Raw genomic sequence first — 21,651 nt, 5'->3', positions numbered from 1 at the left:
GGTCTACTTCAGAGGCAGGTCTCAGAAGCCTGGCACTTCCTCCTCCTCTTACTGCAGAATCGGCCAAACCCGTTCCCAGGCAATCTAAGCTGGTCTAGGGAACCTCTCAGGCAGAGATGATCTGGACCACAAGGTTGTGTACTTAGAGGGTGCTAGGAAATGCATCCATATTACTGGTCCAGAGTAAAATGGACACGAAAGCCTCCCACAAAAAGAACTTCTCAACTCAGTCACGGCCTCCTTACGTGTCAGATCCACGGCTTGTTCGGGCTCCATCAAATCCAAAGCCAAGGCCTCCATGTTCCTAAAGTGCTGCTGCAGCACTGGGTTCTCAAAGCCGTCACTTCTGTTAAAACATTAACAGTGACATGAATAAGTTAAAAAATAAAAATTTAAACATTTAAAAAATAAAATAATAAAGTTAAAAACCCAGCTGAGACAGTGAAGGCCCAAGGTCAGCTGAGAAACACACCCCAGGTAAAACAGTTGGGAATCTTATCTCTTGAATCACCTTCTCTCTTTCCAATTTTCAGTTTATTGTCCAATGCTAGGGATCCAGAAGCAAATTTTAAAGCAAAACAATACCTGCCCACCTGTCTGTCACTGGAAGCTGTGGACAGAGACAGAAACAGAGGAGGCAGGGCCAGAGGAGGTAAGTACAGAGAAAACACAACAGACGGATGGTGGGAGGTGAGGAGACAACGAACCTGAGTATTCTTTCTTCCCATACTCGACAGAACATGAAAGTAAAAACAGAAAGAATCTAGAGGCATACAGTCCTACACTTGAATCCTGGCTCCAGTTCCTTCTAGGTGGGTGAGTCTCGGCAAGCTGCCTCACTCCTCTAAGCCTCAGTTTCTTTACCTGTAAAATGGGCACCAAAACTTTCAGGGTTCTCATGAAGAATAAATGAGATACTGTTGGAGTTGTATCTAGAACAGTGCATGGCACATGGTAGAACCTTAACAATGCTTCCATTTGCCCAACAAAGGACTACACCAGGAGGTTTCCTTTGGAGAAAGAAGGTCACTTTGCCCACAGGTAGGAAGAGTTAGGGAAGTAGCCCAGAGACAAAAGACGAAATGTGAAAAAAATTACGTTTGGTGTCACCTTATGCGGGTTCTGGGAGATGGTCTATGTGCATTATATAATCATTTTTTCAACCCCATGAAAATTTACACTGGATTTACTTGCTTTTACTCACCATGTGACAACAAACAATCAAGGAGAAGGCCAACCAAGAATCTTCTCCTTACTGCTGCTTTGCGGAGCTTGTTCAACTAACCAACCTGGCTTTCTAAGCACAACACAGCAGCTCAACCAGCTGTGAACCCTTAGCACAATTCCAGAGCCTTCAATAAAAGAACTTCCACTCTCCCTATAGCTTCTAAAGACTAATTATCTATCAGTTAATGGAAAAGGATACAATCACATTCTCTTGGTTTATGCTTAACTCAAATCTCCAGTACGACCTTCAACTCAGGAGGCAGTTCCAGAAGAAAGCCTGTGAATGACCCATCACTCACCTGTACTTGAAGCGGAGCTTCTGAACGATAGCCTTCATCTTGTCTATCTGCTCTGGGTTTGCCATGACTTTTTCAGTAAAGGGCACCTTCCGTTTGTCATCAGCATAGGGCAAGAAGATGAGCTGGAAGCCTGAAGAAGAAAGAAAAATACGTTTTCGGAGATTTGACTCAACGAAAGGTTTCAGTCACTGAGCTATCGTTTTAATTCCTTTTTTAAAAAAATTAATCTATTTTATTTTTGGCTGCATTGGGTCTTAGTTGAGGCAAGCAGGATCTTTGTTGCAGCACGGTGGGCTTCTCTCTCATTGTGGCGCACGGGCTCAGTAGTTGCGGCACACAGGCTTAGTTGCTCCGCAGCAAGTGGGATCTTAGTTCCCGGACCAGGGCTCGAACCGGTGTCCCCTGCATCGGCAGGCAGATTCTTAACCACTGTGCCACCAGGGAAGTCTCCTGAGCTGTAGTTTTTTTCTCAGCTCCAATTCACCCTTCTGCGTGCTGTGCTGCTGGAGCTAGGACCCTGCAAATCCCATTTCTCCTTTACCAGCTGATTCCCGTTAGCATCTGCCTAGCAGACTCCCTTTGGAGTCTCCAGAGGGGGACCTGAAAGGAGACTTCTTCCTTCCTTCTCAGGTACTTCCTGTTCCTGCCAGTGTCGCCCCAGCCAGCTTCCAGCCACCAGCTTTTTCCATACACCCAGAACCAGGTGGACAGTGCCCCTCCCTGGAGGGCTACATCCAACTCTGTCGGCCCCTCCTCCGAGCTTCAACCTCTCCCCTTTGCTCCCCAGTCCCCACCATGTGCTAGAAGGGAAGAGGTAACGGTTACCAGGCTGACCCTGTCCAGTTGCTGACGGGCTCTAGAAAGACTGAAAAATCTAGAGACTGGAACCCACTGCTGCTGCCAGGTGAAGAGCCCTTGCTGGCAATGCCAACAGCACTGAGCAAGAGGAAGTCTCTTAGCTCTCCACGGCCCTAATGTCTCCCTCTAGCACCCACTATTGACAGAGCATCACCGAGAGCCCGCTGGCAAAGGAGAAATGGGGCTTGGAGAGCCTCTGCTTCATCAGCACAGAGCTGAGAGACAAAGCGTCAGAACTGACATAAAAGGTGTTCCTGAGCATTCACATGACCAGGGTTGGAAATATAACGCATTCAAAGACTTACTTTATAATTTTTATTAGCATGGCTAAAGAGGAAGGATGGGACTCCCTGGTGGCGCAGTGGTTAAGAATCAGCCCACCAATGCAGGGAACATGGGTTCGAGCCCTGGTCCGGGAAGATCCCACATGCCGCAGAGCAACTAAGCCCATGCGCCACAACTACTGAGCCTGCGCTCTAGAGCCCGCGCGCCACAACTACTGAAGCCCGCGTGCCTAGAGTCCGTGCTCTGCAACAAGAGAAGCCACCGCAGTGAGAAGCCCATGTACCGCAACGAAGAGTAGCCCCTGCTCACCACAACTAGAGAAAGCCCATGCGCAGCAACAAAGACCCAACACAGCCATAAATAAATAAATATTTTTTAAAAAGAAGGATGACTAGTAGTCATCTGTTGGCTGCTTTGTGCTAGGCACTTATCTGTTTATTAACTTATTTCAAATGTGAACTGACCTTGAGAGAAAGGTGTTCCAGAATTCTCATCTTTGCAGATAAGGAACATAAACAGAAAGGTTAAATTATTTGCCCAAGGGCTTCCCTGGTGGTGCAGTGGTTGAGAGTCCACCTGCCGATGCAGGGGACACTGGTTCGTGCCCCGGTCCGGGAAGATCCCACATGCTACGGAGCGGCTGGGCCCGTGAGCCATGGCCGCTGAGCCTGCGCATCTGGAGCCTGTGCTCCACAACGGGAGAGGCCACAAAAAAATAAATAAATAAAAATTAAAAAAATTATTTGCCCAAGTTGGCCAACTAACAGGTGGCAGAGGAGGGTCTAAAACAAAAGAAAGTGAGCTTTCAGACACATAAGTGTAAGACAAAGTCAAGTGTGACTTCAAAACCCACGGTCATGGGACTTCTCTGGCATCACAGTGGATAGGACTCCACACTCCCAATGCAGGGGGTCTGGATTCCATCTCTGGTCAGGGAACTAGATCCCACATGCGTGCTGCAACTAAGAGTTCGCATGCTGCAACTAAGGAGCAGGTGAGGTGCAACTAAGGCGCCCTGAAGCCGCAACTAAGGAGCCCTGGAGCCGCAACTAAAAAGCCCTAGAGCCACAACAAAGGAGCCCACCTGCTGCAACTAAGACTCGGTGCAACCAAATAAATAAATAAATATTTAAAAAAAAAAAGGGGCTTCCCTGGTGGCACAGTGGTTGAGAGTCCGCCTGCCGATGCAGGGGACACGGGTTCGTGTCCCGGTCCAGGAAGATCCCACATGCCGCGGAGGGGCTAGGCCCGTGAGCCACGGCCGTTAAGCCTGTGTGTCCGGAGCCTGTGCTCCGCAATGGGAGAGGCCACAACAGTGAGAGGCCCACATACCACAAAAAAAAAAAAAAAAAAAAAACCCACAGTCATTCCATGATACCTCACTGCTTTGGTGTACACAAGAGATAAACCAACCATCAAATATTACAAGGGTAGCAAACAATGGTTTTTAGTAAAGAATGTGTCAGCAGTGACACTGCATGAACTTATGCCAGTAACCTGCAAACAGTCCCTATGAAGTCAATTTTCAACCCTGGCTGCAGAGCTGCCTTGTACAGTTGTACATGCTGTGCACTGCACAACCATATTTGACAGACTTACCTGGCTGTTCATCAAATTCACCTGTGCAATCTTATAAACACACATTTCCCAGGCCCCACTCCTGGAGACTCTGGTTCAGCAGGTCTGAGTTGGTATCCCAGGAATGACTCCAAGGCTAAGCAAGGTTCAGAAGCACTGAAATTATCTCTTTCACATACCTGGGGGAGTCACCTGAATTTTCTGGTCATCCAGCTCCTCTTCCTGTGGCATCAAGGCCACAAAACAAGGGGGGACATTCTGGCGGGGTGTGTATCTGCACACTGCCATGACCTCCTTCTCCAGACACTTGGTGAGTAGAGCACTGAATAGGGTTGAGCTCCCTGGAAAACAAACATCCCAGGGATCTATATCCTAAAGATGTCTCCTCCTTTCTTAGCCCACGTTATAAACCTACAGTTTCTCTCACATTTTCTTAAAAGCATTTATGATACTTTGATAGCTCAGGGGTGATGGACCCAGAGGTGAGGGTAAAGTGAGGGTAGCAGAGGCATAGAAAGGAAGAGAAAGGAAAGGGCACCTCAAATACTCCATTTAGGGGTGTGAATTATTACTGTCAGTTCACTTTTACTATCATTAGGCTAATGACATAAGCCCTAGTTGCTAATGAAAACCAGTCAGGTCAGATCTGGGAGGTTCATTAGCTATAGCACAGAGGAATATAGGTCTGGACAGCACAAATAAACCCAATGGCCAAGTTCGTATCATCCTTAATCGCAACACTAGGGAAGAAGCCAGGTTTGTTTTTTCGTTTTTCCCGAACTCTTTATCTGATGCCTCAAAGAAAGAATTTCATAGCAACTAAGTTTTAAATATGCTAATTCCATATCCCCTCCTGGATATTCACAATGCTATCAGTATATTATAGTTCCTAAAGAAATCTCTTTAACTTTGTTTAGTCCCACGTTTCCAAAATTTATTTGAGCGTGAAACACTTTCAAAACACCCAGTAACACATCCTGTATAGTTTCCAGCAGCAGCCATTTAGGAATGCTGCTCGGTAAATTGCCTTCTGCATGGCTTATTCGTTTATCCTTGGTTTATGCCCCTTACCATTTATCAGGGACTCCTCGGGGTACACGAACAGGGAGGGCCTCAGGTAATGGTGCTTCTTCAGCATTATCAAGGGCTTGAAACCGATGAGAATCAAACCTGGTTCATCAAACCGTTTAAGCTCTTCTGTTTCCTCTTTCTCTAATACAATCTGACGACTCCCATAGGTCTATAGAAGGGGAACAACGAGGGCCACATAGTGAGGATACACAGAGATGCGAAATGGTTGCCATATGACACTAGCAAGTTAAAATCAGCTTTCTTCTAAGGAGCAGGAAGAGGGCTCATCAGAGGCATCTTCCTCCTATCAACAGCAATTGACATGTATTGAGTGCCAGCCAGGCACTTTACTTTTGCCACCCAGTTTATCATCTGTAACAATCCTAGGCAGTAAATGTTAAAAACTCTGTTTTACAGATGAGTGAACTGAGGCTCTACAGTTAGTAACTTGCTCCAGAGTATACAACCGAATTGGGCTTTGAACTGTACCACATCTGTCTGGTGCTAAAGGCCATGCTCTTCAGGCATTTGTTCCTTCCCTCATTTAATGTGTACTAAACCCTCAGCATCATCCCTGACACACAAAGGATGCTCACACCTTACCTACTTATTGAGAGGACCTACGTCAGGTATTGTGCTAGGTCTCAGTGTAGGAGGCTCACACGCACACACACATACACACATACTACTTCCAAACTTTAACATTTGCATTTTGATCCTAAATATGTGATTAGTAACAGAACTTAGTAAAGGTCAAATTTGGGTTTTATAAACAAAAACAGAGCCCTTAAGACTTTTTGTAGGCACAGTTAATCAAGAAAGAAACTTAGTAACCGGAAGAGCTACTGCCTATGAATAAACCAACATGGAAAACTAGCTACTTCCAAAATGGAAGGAGAAATTTCTTGTCGTCTTCTCCTCCTGAAAAGTAGGGCAAGACACTCTGGCCTGAAATTTGTGCTCCAAAAGACATCTCGAGGGTTGAATCAAAATAATATTTAATTTTAGTCACTTAGTTGATCCTTCTAGGTCCTGAACTTAGGCAAAATCGCTCTCCCACGTTTTGCATAACTAAAAAGGAAGGATGACTCACTTGATTTTAATTTCAGATATCAAATCCTTCTATAGGGAACTACATTCAATATCCTGAGATAAACCATATGGAAAAGAATATTTAAAATGTATATATATATGTATAACAGAATCACTTTGCTGTACAGCAGAAATTAACAGAACTTTGTAAATCAACTGTACTTCAATTAAAAAAAATCCTTCTATAGATCGAACAAAGGTGAGAGGATGAGGAGAGAGAATGTTCTGCATCCTTAGTATGTCTTTCAGATTAAGAAAGGCATGAGGGGGGCTTCCCTGGTGGCGCAGTGGTTGAGAGTCCGCCTGCCAATGCAGGGGACACGGGTTCGTGCCCGGGTCCGGGAGGACACCACATGCCACGGGACCCGTAAGCCATGGCCACTGAGCCTGCGCGTCCGGAGCCTGTGCTCCGCAGCGGGAGAGGCCACAATGGTGAGAGGCCCGCGTACCGCAAAAAAAAAAAAAAAAAAAAGGCATGAGTGTATCATTTCAAGGCACAGGAAAAACTGGTTACTTTGGCAAAAAAAAAAAATCTCCCTAAAACGAGGGCACTTCACACCTAACACACTTTCTTTCCCTAGCTCATCTCCCTAGTTAACTATAAAACAATTTCTGCCACTGTACTGGAATTAGACTGTTAAGACTCAGAGTAGCATGTGCTGGCTGATCGAGGGCTGAAGTTTTCACTGACACCTCTTCCAAATACTGGCTCTAACTTTCTAGCTCCCAAGGTATTACTGATCTAGATGCCATATTCCAAAGGGTAATGACAACAACTTTCTAGCTTGGCTAGAAAGATGCACACATGAAAGTTATTTAACTAGTTAGGCTGATCATGTCTCCCCCTCCCTGTTAACTCTTCAACAGGACAAAATTCAGTAAGAAGGCAGAGACCTACCTGGGACCTCTTGGTGTCGCTAGGCAAAAGCAAACTGCCTGTATTTACATTAAATGTCCGGGTCTTGGTTTTCACTGGTTCATTTGTTTCCCGATAAAGCCTCACTGGAGAAGGTTTGAGAGCCTTCTGGACCATATTGTAAATGCCAACAGTGAGCGCTACATCTTTGTTGAGCTTAAGCTTCAACCTGAAGGAGAGAAAAATTTTTTAATTTGGACAGAAAGAGTATATTTTCCTATCTAAAATTCATTCATGGCACCCAAGCCCTGATTTGTTTTATTCTCTCCAATAACCTAAGCTTTTCGAATACAAATATAAAGCTTTTTAATAATACAATGGAGTTTGCTGTAATACATCTCAGCGTCTATATTGCACAATATTAGTCTCAAAATGTATTGTTAACTCCTTAAAATCATGATAAAGAATGTACCATAATAAAAATAATGATTTTTTTAAATAGAGCCTAGCAATTTATTAAATCACTTTACAGTTATTCTCTCATTTAATCATCATTATAATCCTATAAGTACTATATTATCTGCTGCTTCTGCTTGTCTACTATACCTTCCCTCTTATTTTAACAATGAAACCCCAATTTTTCTTAGGGAACCACCCTTGCCCCACTGCAGTTTTAGGAAAATGTTCATCCAGGTGCTATGCTTTACCCTGACCAAGAGATAGGCACATCTGGCCCAGGCTCAAGCCATCAGACTTATTCTCCTGAGAATGTGGGTCTTAAACAGTGACCAAGAAAGGACACAGTTGGAGGGGATGCTTGCTGACAGTGGTACCCCAAAGACACTGTCAATAATTTTTATTTTCTAGATTCCTGGTGCCACCCTGGTTCCTATACTACCCACCCTGTTCAGGATTTTGTTTTAATATGCTGAAATTAGTCAAGAGTCAGTTTCTGTTACTTGCTACCCAATAACCTTATTGTTGTCATTTTTACAGATGAAAACACTGAGGCTCAGGGATGCTATCTAACTTGCCCAAAGACATACAACTAATGAAAACTGGTATTCAAATTCACGTATGTTTGATTCAAAGCTCAGGTACTTTTCCTTTATAACATTTTGCTCCAGCGTATTTATATCAACATCTTAAGCACAAATAGGACCTCTTGAAAATGTGTTCTATAATAAAGACAACATGCAAAAATATTTACAATACAATACTGTGGGGAAAAAAGGCAGAACAGAAAACTAACCTGTGCTACACATTCTCTTCAAGCACACACAGAACATTCTCTAGGATAGACCATATACTGAGACACAAGACAAGTCTAAATGCATCTAAAAAAATTGAAATTGGAAATTCCCTGGTGGTCCAGTGGTTAGGACTCTGCGCGTCCACTGCAGGGGACACAGGTCAATCCCTGGTCAGGGAACTAAGATCTCACATGCTGTGCAGTGCAGCCAAAAAGAAAAAAATAAAAAGGATTGCTATCATACAAAATATGTTCTTTACCCCAAATGGAACTAAGTTAGAAATCCACAACAGAGAGAAATCTGGGAAAACCTCAAATATTTGGAAAGTAAACAATACAATTCTAAATAACCCAGGAGGTCAAAGGAGAAATCACAAGGGAAATTTAAAATGATTTTGAACTGAATGAAAGTGAAAACACAACATATCAAAAGGTATAGGATGCAGCTAAATCAGTGCTCAGAGGGAAATTTATAGCTTTAAAACCTTTACCCCAAAAGAAGAAAAGTCTTAAATTAATAACCCAGTCTTCACTGTTGTAGAATGTTTAGCAGTATTTACTTTAAAGAAGAGAACATGTTTAAACAAGTTATAGCTAGTTCAAAGGTATATTGGTTCACACAGTAGAAAGAACATTGGCTATACAAAGGTATATTGGTTCACACAGTAGAAAGAACAGAGCCCTGACTAGAAATTTTAGGTTCCTGGAGCAAGCACCTGGTAGGTATGGTACAATTTGGTAATGTATGATGTGCCCCAGAGATGAGTGTTAGTAACAGATGGGCATTAGTAATAACACCACCCATTTGATGGCTTCCTACTTTAAATCATTCCGGCTTACTAGGTGTTAAACACAGTTGTTTAAAGGCTGCTGAAGGAGAGCTGACAATAAATGTAACCGATTTAAAAACTGCACAATCTGCAAAAGTAATTTTTTAAAATTGTTGTGCCCTCTAAATTTTAGTATCCTGGGAAAAAGCACTGGTCAATGTGGTCTACTCTGGCCTCAGGCTTCAAGTGACCTTGGTTCTATTTCTGAACCAAAAGAGCCAATCGGTTAGTCCTCCCACCCCATATTAAATGTTCACATCTATAAACTAAGGTACCTTTCGACCTTGAAAATGTCATAACTCTAAGTTAAGACAGAATTATAGTATAACATCATGTGGTTTGTGTCATACCAAGGAAAGGAAAATGTGAAAGCCCACAGCACAAAACAAGCTGCTTATGTTAAACGTCATCTGAAATGATTTAAGGTTAATAAATGTTACTAACGGGTAGGTTTCAACCCAACTCAAAGCACTGTTTTTATAGATTAAATGAGGTAATTATGTTAACAAAGAACTTAGGACATACGGATGAACTGGTTTGCAGGGCATAAATAGAGACACAGGTGGCACAGTGGTTAAGAATCTGCCTGCCGGTGCAGGGGACACAGATTCAAGCCCTGGTCCGGGAAGATCCCACATGCCGCGGAACAACTAAGCCCGCGCACCACAGCTACTGGGCCTGCGCTCTAGAGCCCGCGAGCCACAACTACTGGGCCCACGTGCTGCAACTACTGAAGCCTGCCCACCCTAGAGCCCGTGCTCTGCAACAAGAGAAGCCACCTCAATGAGAAGCCCGCACACCGCAACACCCCGCACGCAGCAAGAAAGACCCAATGCAGCCAAAAATAAATAAATAAATTTATTAAAAAAAAGAAAGAAAGAAATAGAGACACAGATGTAGAGAACAAACGTATGGACACCAAGGGGGGTAAAGTGGCAGGGGTGGGAGTGGTGGTGTGATGAATTGGGAGATTGGGATTGACATAGATACACTAATATGTATAAAATGGATAACTAATAAGAACCTGCAGTATAAAAAATAAATAAAATTCTAAAATTCACAAAAAAAAAAAAGAACTTAGGACAGTGCCTGGCACATAATAATTATGCAATAAAATAATTCTATTATTTTATTATAGCAAGAATAAGTGTAATAATTTTCTAAGCCTTAGGCAATTAATTCTCAAACAGCTCCAATTTATTATTATTACTACCAAGTATCCTATAATGACTCTTTCACAAAATATTAAGAATAGCTAACGTTTATAATTACTATGTTATTCCATTTAATCATCACAGCAGCCCTATAAAGAGGGACCACTTTTGCTCCCATTTTACTGAGGCTCAGAGAAGTTACATGATTTACCCCAGGTCACACAGCAGAGGACTAGAATCTGAGCCAATCTGACTCTAGAACCTACTTTTAACCACCATTTTATCCCCCCTGCCACTCCCACCAATATGTGTAGATTTCCAAATTATAGTAGTAACAATATTCTACCATTTCAGGAAGGAGAAAAGGTGACAGGGTAATTGTTTGAGGAAAGAGAAATAGTTCCTGGGAGGAAAAGGAGAACAATGACAAAACTATAACTGTAGCAATGAGCTGCTTCATGGTTTCCTTAAAATATTTAATTTCATGGGTTTTCTAGTAGAATTGTCAGTAATCTCTTGAAAACAGCTCAAAAACTACCAAGGGTCTTATTCCTCTATACTGAGGAAACTAGTCTAAAATGAAAGTCTGATGCTCTTTAGGAAGAAACACTGAGGCGGCCTTAGGATTCTAATGTCAAAGGTCTCTAAAGGAAGATAATCCAACCACCTGGTTCTTATTGGTCTCAAGTTTATAAGAAATTAGAATAACACAATTTTAACAACAATGATAATAACTAAAATTTATTGAGTTTTTGCTCTATACCAGGTACTATCGTTATCCCCAATTTACAGAGGAGAAGAAAACAGACAATGTCCTAGTGAGTGCAACTGAGGATACCGTTAGCCGCAACTGTTTACCCCAAAGGAGTGGAGAGCTGTTTTATTTTGGAGAAACAGCATACCAGCTCTTTCTAGAGAAAGAGAAGCAAATAGCTTGTGCTATCCTGAAATAAAGCAAGTTTTTTTTTAGAGGAACAGTGAGGCAGTGGTACAGCCCAGAGTTAAGGAGCCAGGGAGGTCAAAGCCATGCACTGCTTATGATCAGTTAGGGGCCTTGTGGGCAGCTGACCCGGGCTTAGTGCTTACCTGTAGAGCACGCGCTTCCTGGTCTCCTTGGCGCGAACCTTCCTCAACAGGTCTTTGAGCTTGCTCGACTCCTCAAAGTGAACCCCTATGTCCTCATCCTCTGCTATGCTGATAATATCTCTGTAGAACAAGGATATGTCAAAGCCCCCACGTTTCCTTAGGTGCAGCAAGTCAAGGAAGATACCTGGAGCGAGGATAGACAAAAGTGAGGGGAAACAATTTCCAGCAAGGGAGAATTTTTTTCAGTTAAGTTTAATTATGCTGTTAAAAGCTCCCAAAGAACTAGATTGATTATAAACATTTTCAGGACTTAGAGAAAGTGGTTAAGGGGATCAGCTGCTCTAATGACTTCAGACAACTTATTCAAATAACCACCATTTGTGGTGGCGTTAAAGTCAAGAAAAGCTCCCTCTGGTAGAGCCCTTCAGACAACGAATGGCCTGGTCATTTTCACTGGGAATATTACATAGGGGTCTCCCCCAGCTTCACTATATTGTGTCATTTTACTTTGAAGGGTGAAAAGCAACTATTTGACATCAGCTATAAAAAAGCAAAAAAAAATTAAGTGCCAAGTTAAAAGAACAGGGGGCGACTTCCCTGGAGGTCCAGTGGTTAAGACTCCTCGATTCCATTGCAGGCAGCACGGGTCCGATCCCTGGTTGGGGAACTAAGATCCCACAAGCCGCACAATGCGGTCAAAGAAATAAAATAAAAGAACAGGGGAATGCCGACCTGTGTCACGGAGATCCCCAGCTTTGGTCCTGGCCCTGCTGGCTTTGGCACTGTCATTGCCGTGGGGGTCATCTTCATTGGTGAAAAGCATGATCCTCTTATGGCTCATCTTGAACTGGACATCGCTAAAGAGGTTGGCGCAGACCCACAGTACTTCACTTAGGGAGTAGTCAGATCCATGGCCAATTAGGTCTTGGAAATGTTTCTTCCCCTCCTGCCCCTTAAAGCGGTCAAGCTCTAGCACTCGTTTAGCACCTGATCAGAGACAGGGAATCAAATGGGCAGAAAAGTCAGAACAGTGTCAGTGTTTTACAAGACTAACAGAAGCTCTTTCTCACCCAGAGCTGTTTAACCCACATAACAAAAGTCTACACCCCAGTAAGAACCCCCTTGTGCAGGAAAGCATACTCCCAGTCAAGATGTTATCTGCTTCCTTGTTCACATCCCCCTTTGTGCATGTTAGTGACCTCCTCATGTAAGGGAAAAGCTGATCTTAGAATACTACTGACCTGGATTATCCAATTCCTGCAAGACGTAAATATTTTTGAAATTCACTGAATTTTTGTCCTTCTTGGTACCATAGAACACCACTGCCAAGAGATCTCGATCACTGCTTATGATCTTACTGGTGTATACACTCCGGATACACTGAAAAAACAAACATAAAATTTCAATTAGTATTTAACTACGTACCACTAAACTTAAGCTCCACAGGTGCCTGACACATAGTAGAGCACTCAATATATATTTGCTGAATTTGTACATGGCATTAGAGTAAGGCGTGACCCCTACCTTCAGGAAACTCATAATCCAGTGAGGGTGATGGTCATTTATATTATGTATAACACAAAGCAAAGTGTGGTTAAGTATACAACAGACATATAAGCAGTCCCTACAATAAGAAATCAGAGAATTCAAAACATGTAGGGCTTCCCTGGTGGTGCAGTGGTTGAGAGTCCGCCTGCCGATGCAGGGGACGCGGGTTCGTGCCCCGGTCCGGGAAGATCCCACATGCCGCGGAGCGGCTGGGCCCGTGAGCCATGGCCGCTGAGCCTGCACGTCCTCAGTCTGTGCTCTGCAACGGGAGAGGCCGCAACAGTGAGAGGCCCGTGTACCGAAAAAAAAAAAAAAAAAACATGTATATACTCTGGAAGGAAACTCTGCTATAGGGAAATAAAAATCAATAAAAGCCCAGCACTAGAATCGGAAAACGTGGATTTGAGTCCCAATGATGTCACTTACTTAATTGGCTGAGTTTGAACAGGCCATTTGATCATTCCTCAAGTAGCTTTTTTTTTTTTAATGTGGACCATTTTTAAAGTCTTTATTGAATTTTTTACAATATTACTTCTGTTTATGTTTTGGTTTTTTGGCCCCGAAGCATGTGAGATCTTAGCTCTCTGACCAGGGATCAAACCCACATCCCCTGCATTGGAAGGCAAAGTCTTAACCACTGGACCACCAGGGAAGTCTCTTTTCCTCAAGTAGCTTGATACCAAGAAACAAAATTTACATACATAAAATAATTACATATATAAAAGGTTTAAGTGAATGTTAGTATATGTGACATTAATAAATAATGGAAAATAAATCTATACCTACTAAAAGCAACTTTTGAAATAAAATTTGCCTAATTACACAATTAAACACATCAGTATTCCAGGAAATATAAACTAAAGCCATATCTAGTAAATCAGTGTCTCGTAAGTGGTCAGTCCTGGTGGCCTATAATTCTGGGGGTACTGACAAAATTAAGTTTCTGATTCTGCAAAACTGAGGAATAAACCAACAATGGTGACCCCCCTCCATATCCTGCTTGAGACTCTACCTGGCCTTCCTCCATAGCAATTCTCTCCTTAAATGCAGAACTTATGGTATGTCTAGTCATTGACAGTTATCTTCATGGCAAGCAATCATTTCTTTTTATTTATTTGTTTATATATTTATTTTTCATATTTATTTATTTATTTGGCTACGCTGGGCAGGATCTTTAGTTGCGGCATGCGAGATCTTCGTTGTAGCATACAGGATCTAGTTCCCTGACCAGGGATCAAACCTGTGCCCCCTGCAGTGGAAGTCTTAACCACTGGACTGCCAGGGAAGTCCCAGTGAGGGCTTCTTTAGGTTCTACTATTAACCACCCCTCCCCACCCACACACACACACACAAACTAAAATAGAATTTTAGAAAATGTTTTTTCATTGCTCCTTATCAAATACATTACGTTCATCGGTGAATGTTTCACTTATTCACTACATAATACTACAGTTGCTTCTGGGTTCTCTAGGCGTTAGCATTTCATGAACCCTTTCATATTACATGTAGAACTGTATCTTTTTGGGGAGAGGGTACATAGCCTTCATCACATCTTCAAAGAGGTCCATGGTCCAAAAAAGGTTAAAGCAGTGCTCCTCAAAGAGTGATCTCCAAACAACATCAGCGTCACCTGGGAGCTCTGTTGGAAATGCAAATTCTTGGTCCCTCCTCTAGACCTATAGAATCAGAAATTCTGATTGCAGGGTAAGGCCCTGCAATCTGTGTCAACAGCCCTGCAGGTGATTCTGATGTAGGTTAAAGTTTGCAAACCACTGCTTTAAAGTTAAGAATTGTTTTTATTAATTCTTTTTTTAGATGCAAGATATTCTGACTTGTCAATTGCAAGAACTGTCTGTGTACAAATTAGGACACGAGAAGCTTCTGTTTGGTTCCAAACTCCAGAAATATGAGAAATGCGATGTACAATAGATTCTTAAAAATTTTTCTCTATGAAGAAATACTAAACTTTTTAATTGAGATGAAATTCACATAACAATCTTTTTTTTTTTTTTTTTGCGGTACGTGGGCTTCTCACTGTTGTGGCCTCTCCCGTTGCAGAGCACAGGCTCTGGACACGCTGGCTCAGTGGCCATGGCTCACGAGCCTAGCCGCTCCGCGGCATGTGGGATCTTCCCAGACCGGGGCACGAACCCGCGTCCCCTGCATCGTCAGGCGGACTTTCAACCACTGCGCCACCAGGGAAGCCCCAAAATTAATCATTTAAAGTGAACAATTCAGTGTTCAATTTAGTACATTCACAATGTTGTGCAACCACCACTTCTATCTAGTTCCCAAACATTTTTATCATCCCAAAAGCAGACCCCATACCAATTAAGCAGTTGCTCCCTCCCCTGCAGCACCTGGTAACCACCAACCTGCATTCTCTATGGATTATCTATTCTATACTTCATATAAATGTAATCATACAGCATGTGACCTTTTGCCTGGCTTCTTTCACTTAATGTAATGTTTTCAAGGTTCATGCACCTTGTAGCATGTATCACTACTTCATTCCTTTTTATGACTAATATTCTACTGTATATATAAACATTTTGTATATCCACTGAAAAAGTTTTAGAATGAGATAGGGGTGGTGATTATTGCATGACGTGAATGACTAAATACCTTAAAACTGTATACTTTAAAATAGTTAATTTTGTTATGTGAATTATACCTCAATTTAAAAAGTAAAAATATTTAATCCTCATAACAGTTTGACAAAGTAGGTACTATTATTTTATTTTTTATTTTTAATAAATTTATTTATTCATTTATTTATTTTTGGCTGCACTGGGTCTTCGTTGCTGCGCACGGGCTTTCTCTAGTTGCAGCAAGCCAGGGCTACTCTTTGTTGCAGTGCACAGGCTTCTCACTGCGGTGGCTTCTCTTGTTGCGCAGCATGGGCTCTAGGTGCGCGGGCGTCAGTAGTTGTGGCATGCGGGCTTCAGCAGTTGTGGCTCGCGGGCTCTAGAGTGCAGGCTCAGTAGTTGTGGCGCACGGGCTTAGTTGCTCCACGGCATGTGGCATCTTCCCGGACCAGGGCTCGAACCTGTGTCCCCTGCATTGGCAGGCAGATTCTTAACCACTGTGCCACAAGGGAAGCCCAAAGTAGGTACTATTATTATCTCCATTTTACAGATGAGAAAACATATCAAGAGCTTCAGCAACTCTTCCAATATCATACAGTTTGTAAGTGGCAGAATCAAGATCTGAGTAGCTGTTATTTATTTAATTGGGTAAACACCTAGGAGGGGAACTGCTGGCTCATGTAAGTCTACGTTTAACTCTTTGAGGAACTGCCAAACTGTTTTCCACAGCAGCTGATCCATTTCACATTCCCACCAACAATGTATGAGAGTTCCAATTTCTACATCCTTGCCAACACTTCTTATTGTCCCTTTTTCTTTTTTTTTTAAATTACAGCACTCCTAGTGGGTGGGTATGATACCTCATTGTGGTTTTGATTTGTATTTCTCTAATACCTAAAAATATTGAGCATCTCTTCATGTGCTTTTGGCCATTTGTACATCTTTAGAGAAATGTATATTCAAGTTTTGTGCCCATTTTTAAATTGGGTTGTTTGTCTTTTTGTTGTAATAATCTTTTTCAACCACAGGTAATACTCAACTACAAAAGGACTCATCTCCACACCATAATAGCTGGAACTTCTTTCCTTCCTTTACACTGACATCTCTATAGAAAGAGGAGCCCACTTCTGCTACCAGGGCTAACACAGAAGGTGGAAGCAGTGTAGTCCCAGCGTCGGAAGTTCAAACCCAAAATAAAATGGGCCTGTTCTCCAACACTGCTACTCTTTTTTTTTTTTTTTAAGTTTATTTATTTATTTATTTTTGGCTGCGTTGGGTCTTTGTTGCTGCGTGTGAGCTTTCTCTAATTGCGGCAAGCGGGGGCTACTCTTTTTTTTGTTTAAAGGAATTTTGCCTTATTTATTTATTTATTTATGGCTGTGTTGGCTCTTCGTTTCTGTGCGAGGGCTTTCTCTAGTTGCAGCAAGTGGGGGCCGCTCCTGATCGCAGTGCGCAGGCCTCTCACTATTGCGGCCTCTCTTGTTGCAGAGCACAGGCTCCAGACGTGCCGGCTCAGTAATTGTGGCTCACGGGGCCTGTTGCTCCACGGCATGTGGGATCCTCCCAGACCAGGGCTCGAACCCGTGTCCCCTGCATTGGCAGGCAGATTCTCAACCACTGCGCCACCAGGGAAGCCCCCGGCCTACTCTTCGTTGTGGAGCGTGGGCTTCTCATTGCGGTAGCTTCTCTTTTTGCAGAGCACGGGCTCTAGGCACACAGGCTTCAGTAGTTGTGGCACGCGGGCTCTAAAGCACAGGCTCAGTAGCTGTGGCACATGGGCCTAGTTGCCCCGTGGCATGTGGGATCCTCCTGGGCCAGGGATTGAACCCATGTCTCCTGCACTGGCAGGCGGATTCTTAACCACTGTGCCACCAGGGAAGTCTCCATATTTTTTAAAGTGGTGTTGATACTTTTTGTTGTTTGCTTAATTAAATGAAAGGTAGTCTTACCTGGATGCTCATGTCAAAAGGAGTCAACTCATCTTCATCCTGAGTTTCAAACATGGCCTCAGAAGCATCAATCAAAAAAATCAAACTATCTCTTCCTGAATATTTATAATCTCCTATGGGGAAAAAAATAGAAGGAAATGTTTGCCCTTGTTTTGTATTTATCATGTTTATTATTCATATAAAACAAACAGAGGGACTTCCCTGCTGGTGCAGTGGTTAAGACTTGCACTCCCAATGCAGGGGGCTAGGGTTTGACCTCTGGTCAGGGAGCTAGATATCACATGCATGCCGCAACCAAGAGTTCACATGCCACAACTAAGGAGCTGCTGAACTGCAACTAAGGAGTCGGCCTGCCAGGGCTTCCCTGGTGGCGCAGTGGTTGAGAGTCCGCCTGCCGACGCAGGGGACACGGGTTCGTGCCCGGGTCCGGGAAGATCCCACATGCCGCGAAGCAACTGGGCCCATGAGCCATGGCCGCTGAGCCTGCGCGTCTGGAGCCTGTGCTCCGCAACGGGAGAGGCCACAACGGTGAGAGGCCCACGTAACGCGGGAAAAAAAAAAAAAAAAAAAAGGAGTCTGCCTGCCGTAACTAAGACCCGGGACAACCAAATTAATTAATTAAATCATCCGTCATAAGCATGTCAAAAAAAAAAAACCCAAAACTTCTAAGAAATAGAATTAAAATAAAATAAAATAAAACAAATAGAGAAAAGCCCATTAAGCAAAATTATAAGCTGAGGAATTCCCTAAGGTGAACACCCTTAGGGAATTTCTTGGTGGGCCAGTGGTTAGGACTCCATGCTTTCACTGCTAAGGGCGCGGGTTCAATTGCTGGTCAGGGAACTAAGATCCCGCAAGCCACAAGCTGCGCAATGCAGCCAAAAAAACAAGAAAAAAAGTGAACATCCTTAAAACCACCATGCACATCAGGCAATTGAATCTTGCCAGTCACCCCAGAAGCCCTCTCCAGGTCGCCTCCCAATTTTAACACCCACCTTCCTCCCAAGAGTAATCACCATCCTGACTTTTGGTAATCACTTAATTTTTTCCTTTATAATCATCCAAGCCAACATTCCTAAACACTGGTTTTGACTTTAAAAAAAACAAAAGTTTTTAAAGCCTCTTATAATCTGTAGATACCCCCTCTGTCTTTTGCCTCATAATTTATTTGCTGAAAAACCTGGATATTATGTCATATAGTTTTCCACCTTCTGGATTTTGCTGACTGCATTCTTTTGGTGTAGATTAACATAGTCCTCTGTCTTTTCTACTAAGGACCTAGAGAGGCTTCATTGGATTTGGGTTTTGGTTTTTTTTTTCTGGCATGATTACATTATAGGTGATGTTGAGTTTTTCATAAAATGGCATATAATGTCTGGTTGTCTCCCTTTTTGACGATGCTGCTTCCTAATGCAGTAAATTTAATTACCCATCTTTTCTGAAGCAATACAGCAATACGTGTCAAGGGCCTTAAACAAAAATTCTACCTTGAGCCAGTGAACTCTACTTCTTAGGAATCTATCTTAAGAAAATAAAATATGGAAAAACCCTATGCAAAAATTTCCACAATGTTGTTTATTAAAGAAACTGAAAACTAAAATGTCCAACAAAAGGTAGAATGAATTATAGCATATTTAAAATGATTTATAGAGGCTATATTTGCAGTTACATGGAAAGATATATCTATAAAACAGTAAGAAAAAAAGGCAGAACACAAAACTATGTATATATGTTTAAAATTCTTTTTGAAGATGTAAATTTTGAAAATGTAAATTAAAATGAAAAAAATATATGCACTATGATTACAACCATATAAAAAATCAGACAAAAACAAACTATATATAGTTACAAAATATAAAGAAAGATATATGAAGGAAATATGCAAAATGACAAAATGCTAGTAGTGGTTGTGTTAGGGTGGTAGATTACATACATTACTGAATTGTTTTATTTTTTATATAAATAAAAAATATTTTTTATAAAAAAATAAATATAAAAAATATATAAAATATATAAAAAATATATTTTTCCTACTTTTAAAAAATAAAAATACTTTAAAAATTTCTACCCAGGACTTAAATTAACCAGTATGTAGAGTACAGGCACCCCTTATTTCTCTTCCTTTGTCCTATGTGTTACTGTGTTGTCTGAACATATACTCCCAAACCTGCAGGCTAGGTGAGGGAATGACTCTTGTAACTGTGTTGCTAATGTATATTCTTTGATTGCTGCAGTTATTGAAGGGTGAAAGCATTTTTACACTGAGGTCCAAGAATGAGGAAAACTACTTTCCTGGGTGAGGAAGGGTCTTACCTGAGTCACCTAAGGTGACACAGGATACCAATGTTCAGGGTCATTTATTGGAGATCAATCTACCAGTGTCCAGCAAAAGTTTAAGGCTAGGAATGTTCCATAAACTAGAGTAGGACCTGAATAAAAGAGCCTAGGGTAGCTCTGCAAAGTTCAAAGGGAGAAAAGTATTGGAGATTCTCTGGGGAGAGAAGCATGGACCACAAGACAGCAAAGATCACCCAGCAGAGACAAGTAGGGAAAGTCTTTCTTCCACACACACAAGGGTACATGTTAATGAAAGTCACTTACCACCTTCTTCAAGGCCCTCCTCTTGATCTTCTTCTTCCTCATCACCCTGATTTTTGTAATAAGACTCCCACCCTGACATGTTGGTTACTGCTCACAAGATGAAAGAAAGTGGAGATCAGTAACAACCAAATTTAAACCTAAAAGTTATCGACCCCTAGGCTTCTTTGAGGTCTGTCCTAAAAGCTACATGTTACTGCTGAGGAACGTGGATGCTGGATCCTGCTGCCTGGAGAGCTTGGTAATTGAGATGCAAGGTAAAAGGGCATGGGGATCATTCCTGAAATAGTCTCACCTTAGCTATCCCTTAAGGACAATTCAGGGCCGGTGGCCCGTAATGACCTCTCTGACGGGTGTGCTGGGGCAGCCTGACCTGGAGGTCCAGTCCCGCCTCCAGCATCATCTGGCATATGAAAATTTATTACTATCGTGCTTTCATCATCAAAACTTATGATCTTGGTCTTTCCTTCTTGCCTTTGTATAAGGCCAAAAGAGTGACACTGGCTACTCTGACAACCTTAAAGCAGACTCCAGGAATGTCACCAACAGCATGACCTTTGCGACCAAATCCGGAAACCAGAACTTCATCATTTTCCTCAATAAAATTCAAACAACCATCATTGTGTACAAAGGGTGTGATTTTTTTGCCATTCTTGATTAGCTGAACCCTGACACACTTCCTGATGGCAGAATTTGGCTGTTTGGCCCCTACTTTTTCAAGCACAATTCCCTTGGCATGAGAATCACCTCCAAAAGGGTTGGCCTTCAGGGCTGTACCCAAATGGGCTCTTTTGTACTGTTTATCATGCCACTCCTGGTCTCGTCGGCGGCTACGGAGCTTCCTGGCAGTACGAAGACCGCGACACTTGCCCAGCCTGCCTGCGCCACGGGCCTGAGCGAAAGAGCTCCGGCATCATCTGGATTTGAGAGATTCCCGGTCCAGTGTACTGCGTCCTTTAGCAGACCCACTTGTCCTCATCCCGCCCCCAAATCTCCCCCAACTCCTCAGCCAGCTATGCCCAGTGGGGTCTCAAACGCAGGCGGGCCTCCAAGGCCGGGTGCGCCTCCCCTCGGAGGAAGGAACAGGGATCAGAGGCCGTCTCCACCCCTCGGGTCTGCACACTTCTGGCTGACGCTGCCCCACGATGAGGCTACGGGGACGCGCAAGGCTGAGTGGGCAAAGCAAAATGAAGCCAGCCCTGGCAGAGAGCAACAAACACAAAACTCAGCCCCATTCCTACCTACCTTGAGCGTAATGAAGAGATCAATTTGGGCAGAAGGCGGGGCGCCGCACACGCGCAGGCTCCTGTTCCCGCTCCCAATCAACGCCCCTTACGTCATCACGCATAGCGCGCGCCTTTCGCGTCCAGGTGACACGCC

General features: G+C 42.9%; 2 protein-coding genes across 6 annotated transcripts in view; both read right to left on the bottom strand.

Moving 5' to 3' along the window:
- Positions 1 to 21,628, bottom strand: part of XRCC6 (X-ray repair cross complementing 6) — a 29,605-nt gene extending 7,977 nt beyond the window's left edge. For 2 of the 5 annotated variants that reach the window (XM_067698234.1, XM_067698237.1), the window contains exons 1-11: positions 21,517 to 21,628; positions 20,275 to 20,361; positions 17,674 to 17,786; positions 12,830 to 12,968; positions 12,321 to 12,575; positions 11,589 to 11,772; positions 7,309 to 7,495; positions 5,319 to 5,487; positions 4,427 to 4,588; positions 1,527 to 1,656; positions 246 to 346 (exon numbers count right to left, since the gene is read on the bottom strand). In XM_067698234.1, the coding sequence (XP_067554335.1) occupies positions 246 to 346; positions 1,527 to 1,656; positions 4,427 to 4,588; positions 5,319 to 5,487; positions 7,309 to 7,495; positions 11,589 to 11,772; positions 12,321 to 12,575; positions 12,830 to 12,968; positions 17,674 to 17,786; positions 20,275 to 20,353 (1,519 nt within the window). In that variant the 5' untranslated portion in view covers positions 20,354 to 20,361; positions 21,517 to 21,628. Of the gene's footprint in view, positions 1 to 245; positions 347 to 1,526; positions 1,657 to 4,426; positions 4,589 to 5,318; positions 5,488 to 7,308; positions 7,496 to 11,588; positions 11,773 to 12,320; positions 12,576 to 12,829; positions 12,969 to 17,673; positions 17,787 to 20,274; positions 20,362 to 21,018; positions 21,160 to 21,516 lie in introns of those variants that run through there. The other 3 variants (XM_067698236.1, XM_067698238.1, XM_067698239.1) reach the window with 3 other exon arrangements.
- LOC137202949 (small ribosomal subunit protein uS12-like) lies at positions 20,368 to 21,184 on the bottom strand (the record flags this gene model as incomplete). The annotated part of the gene is made up of 1 exon (XM_067698720.1): positions 20,368 to 21,184. A coding segment is annotated over one exon (465 nt), but the record flags the coding sequence as incomplete, so codon positions are not given.
- Positions 21,629 to 21,651: the final 23 nt, after the last annotated feature.

This window comes from Pseudorca crassidens, chromosome 11 (genome assembly GCF_039906515.1).
Source record: "Pseudorca crassidens isolate mPseCra1 chromosome 11, mPseCra1.hap1, whole genome shotgun sequence".
Classification (NCBI taxonomy): Eukaryota; Metazoa; Chordata; class Mammalia; order Artiodactyla; family Delphinidae; genus Pseudorca; species Pseudorca crassidens.
Note: the sequence above shows the minus strand (reverse complement) of the source record. Positions and strands in the feature narration are given on the sequence as shown.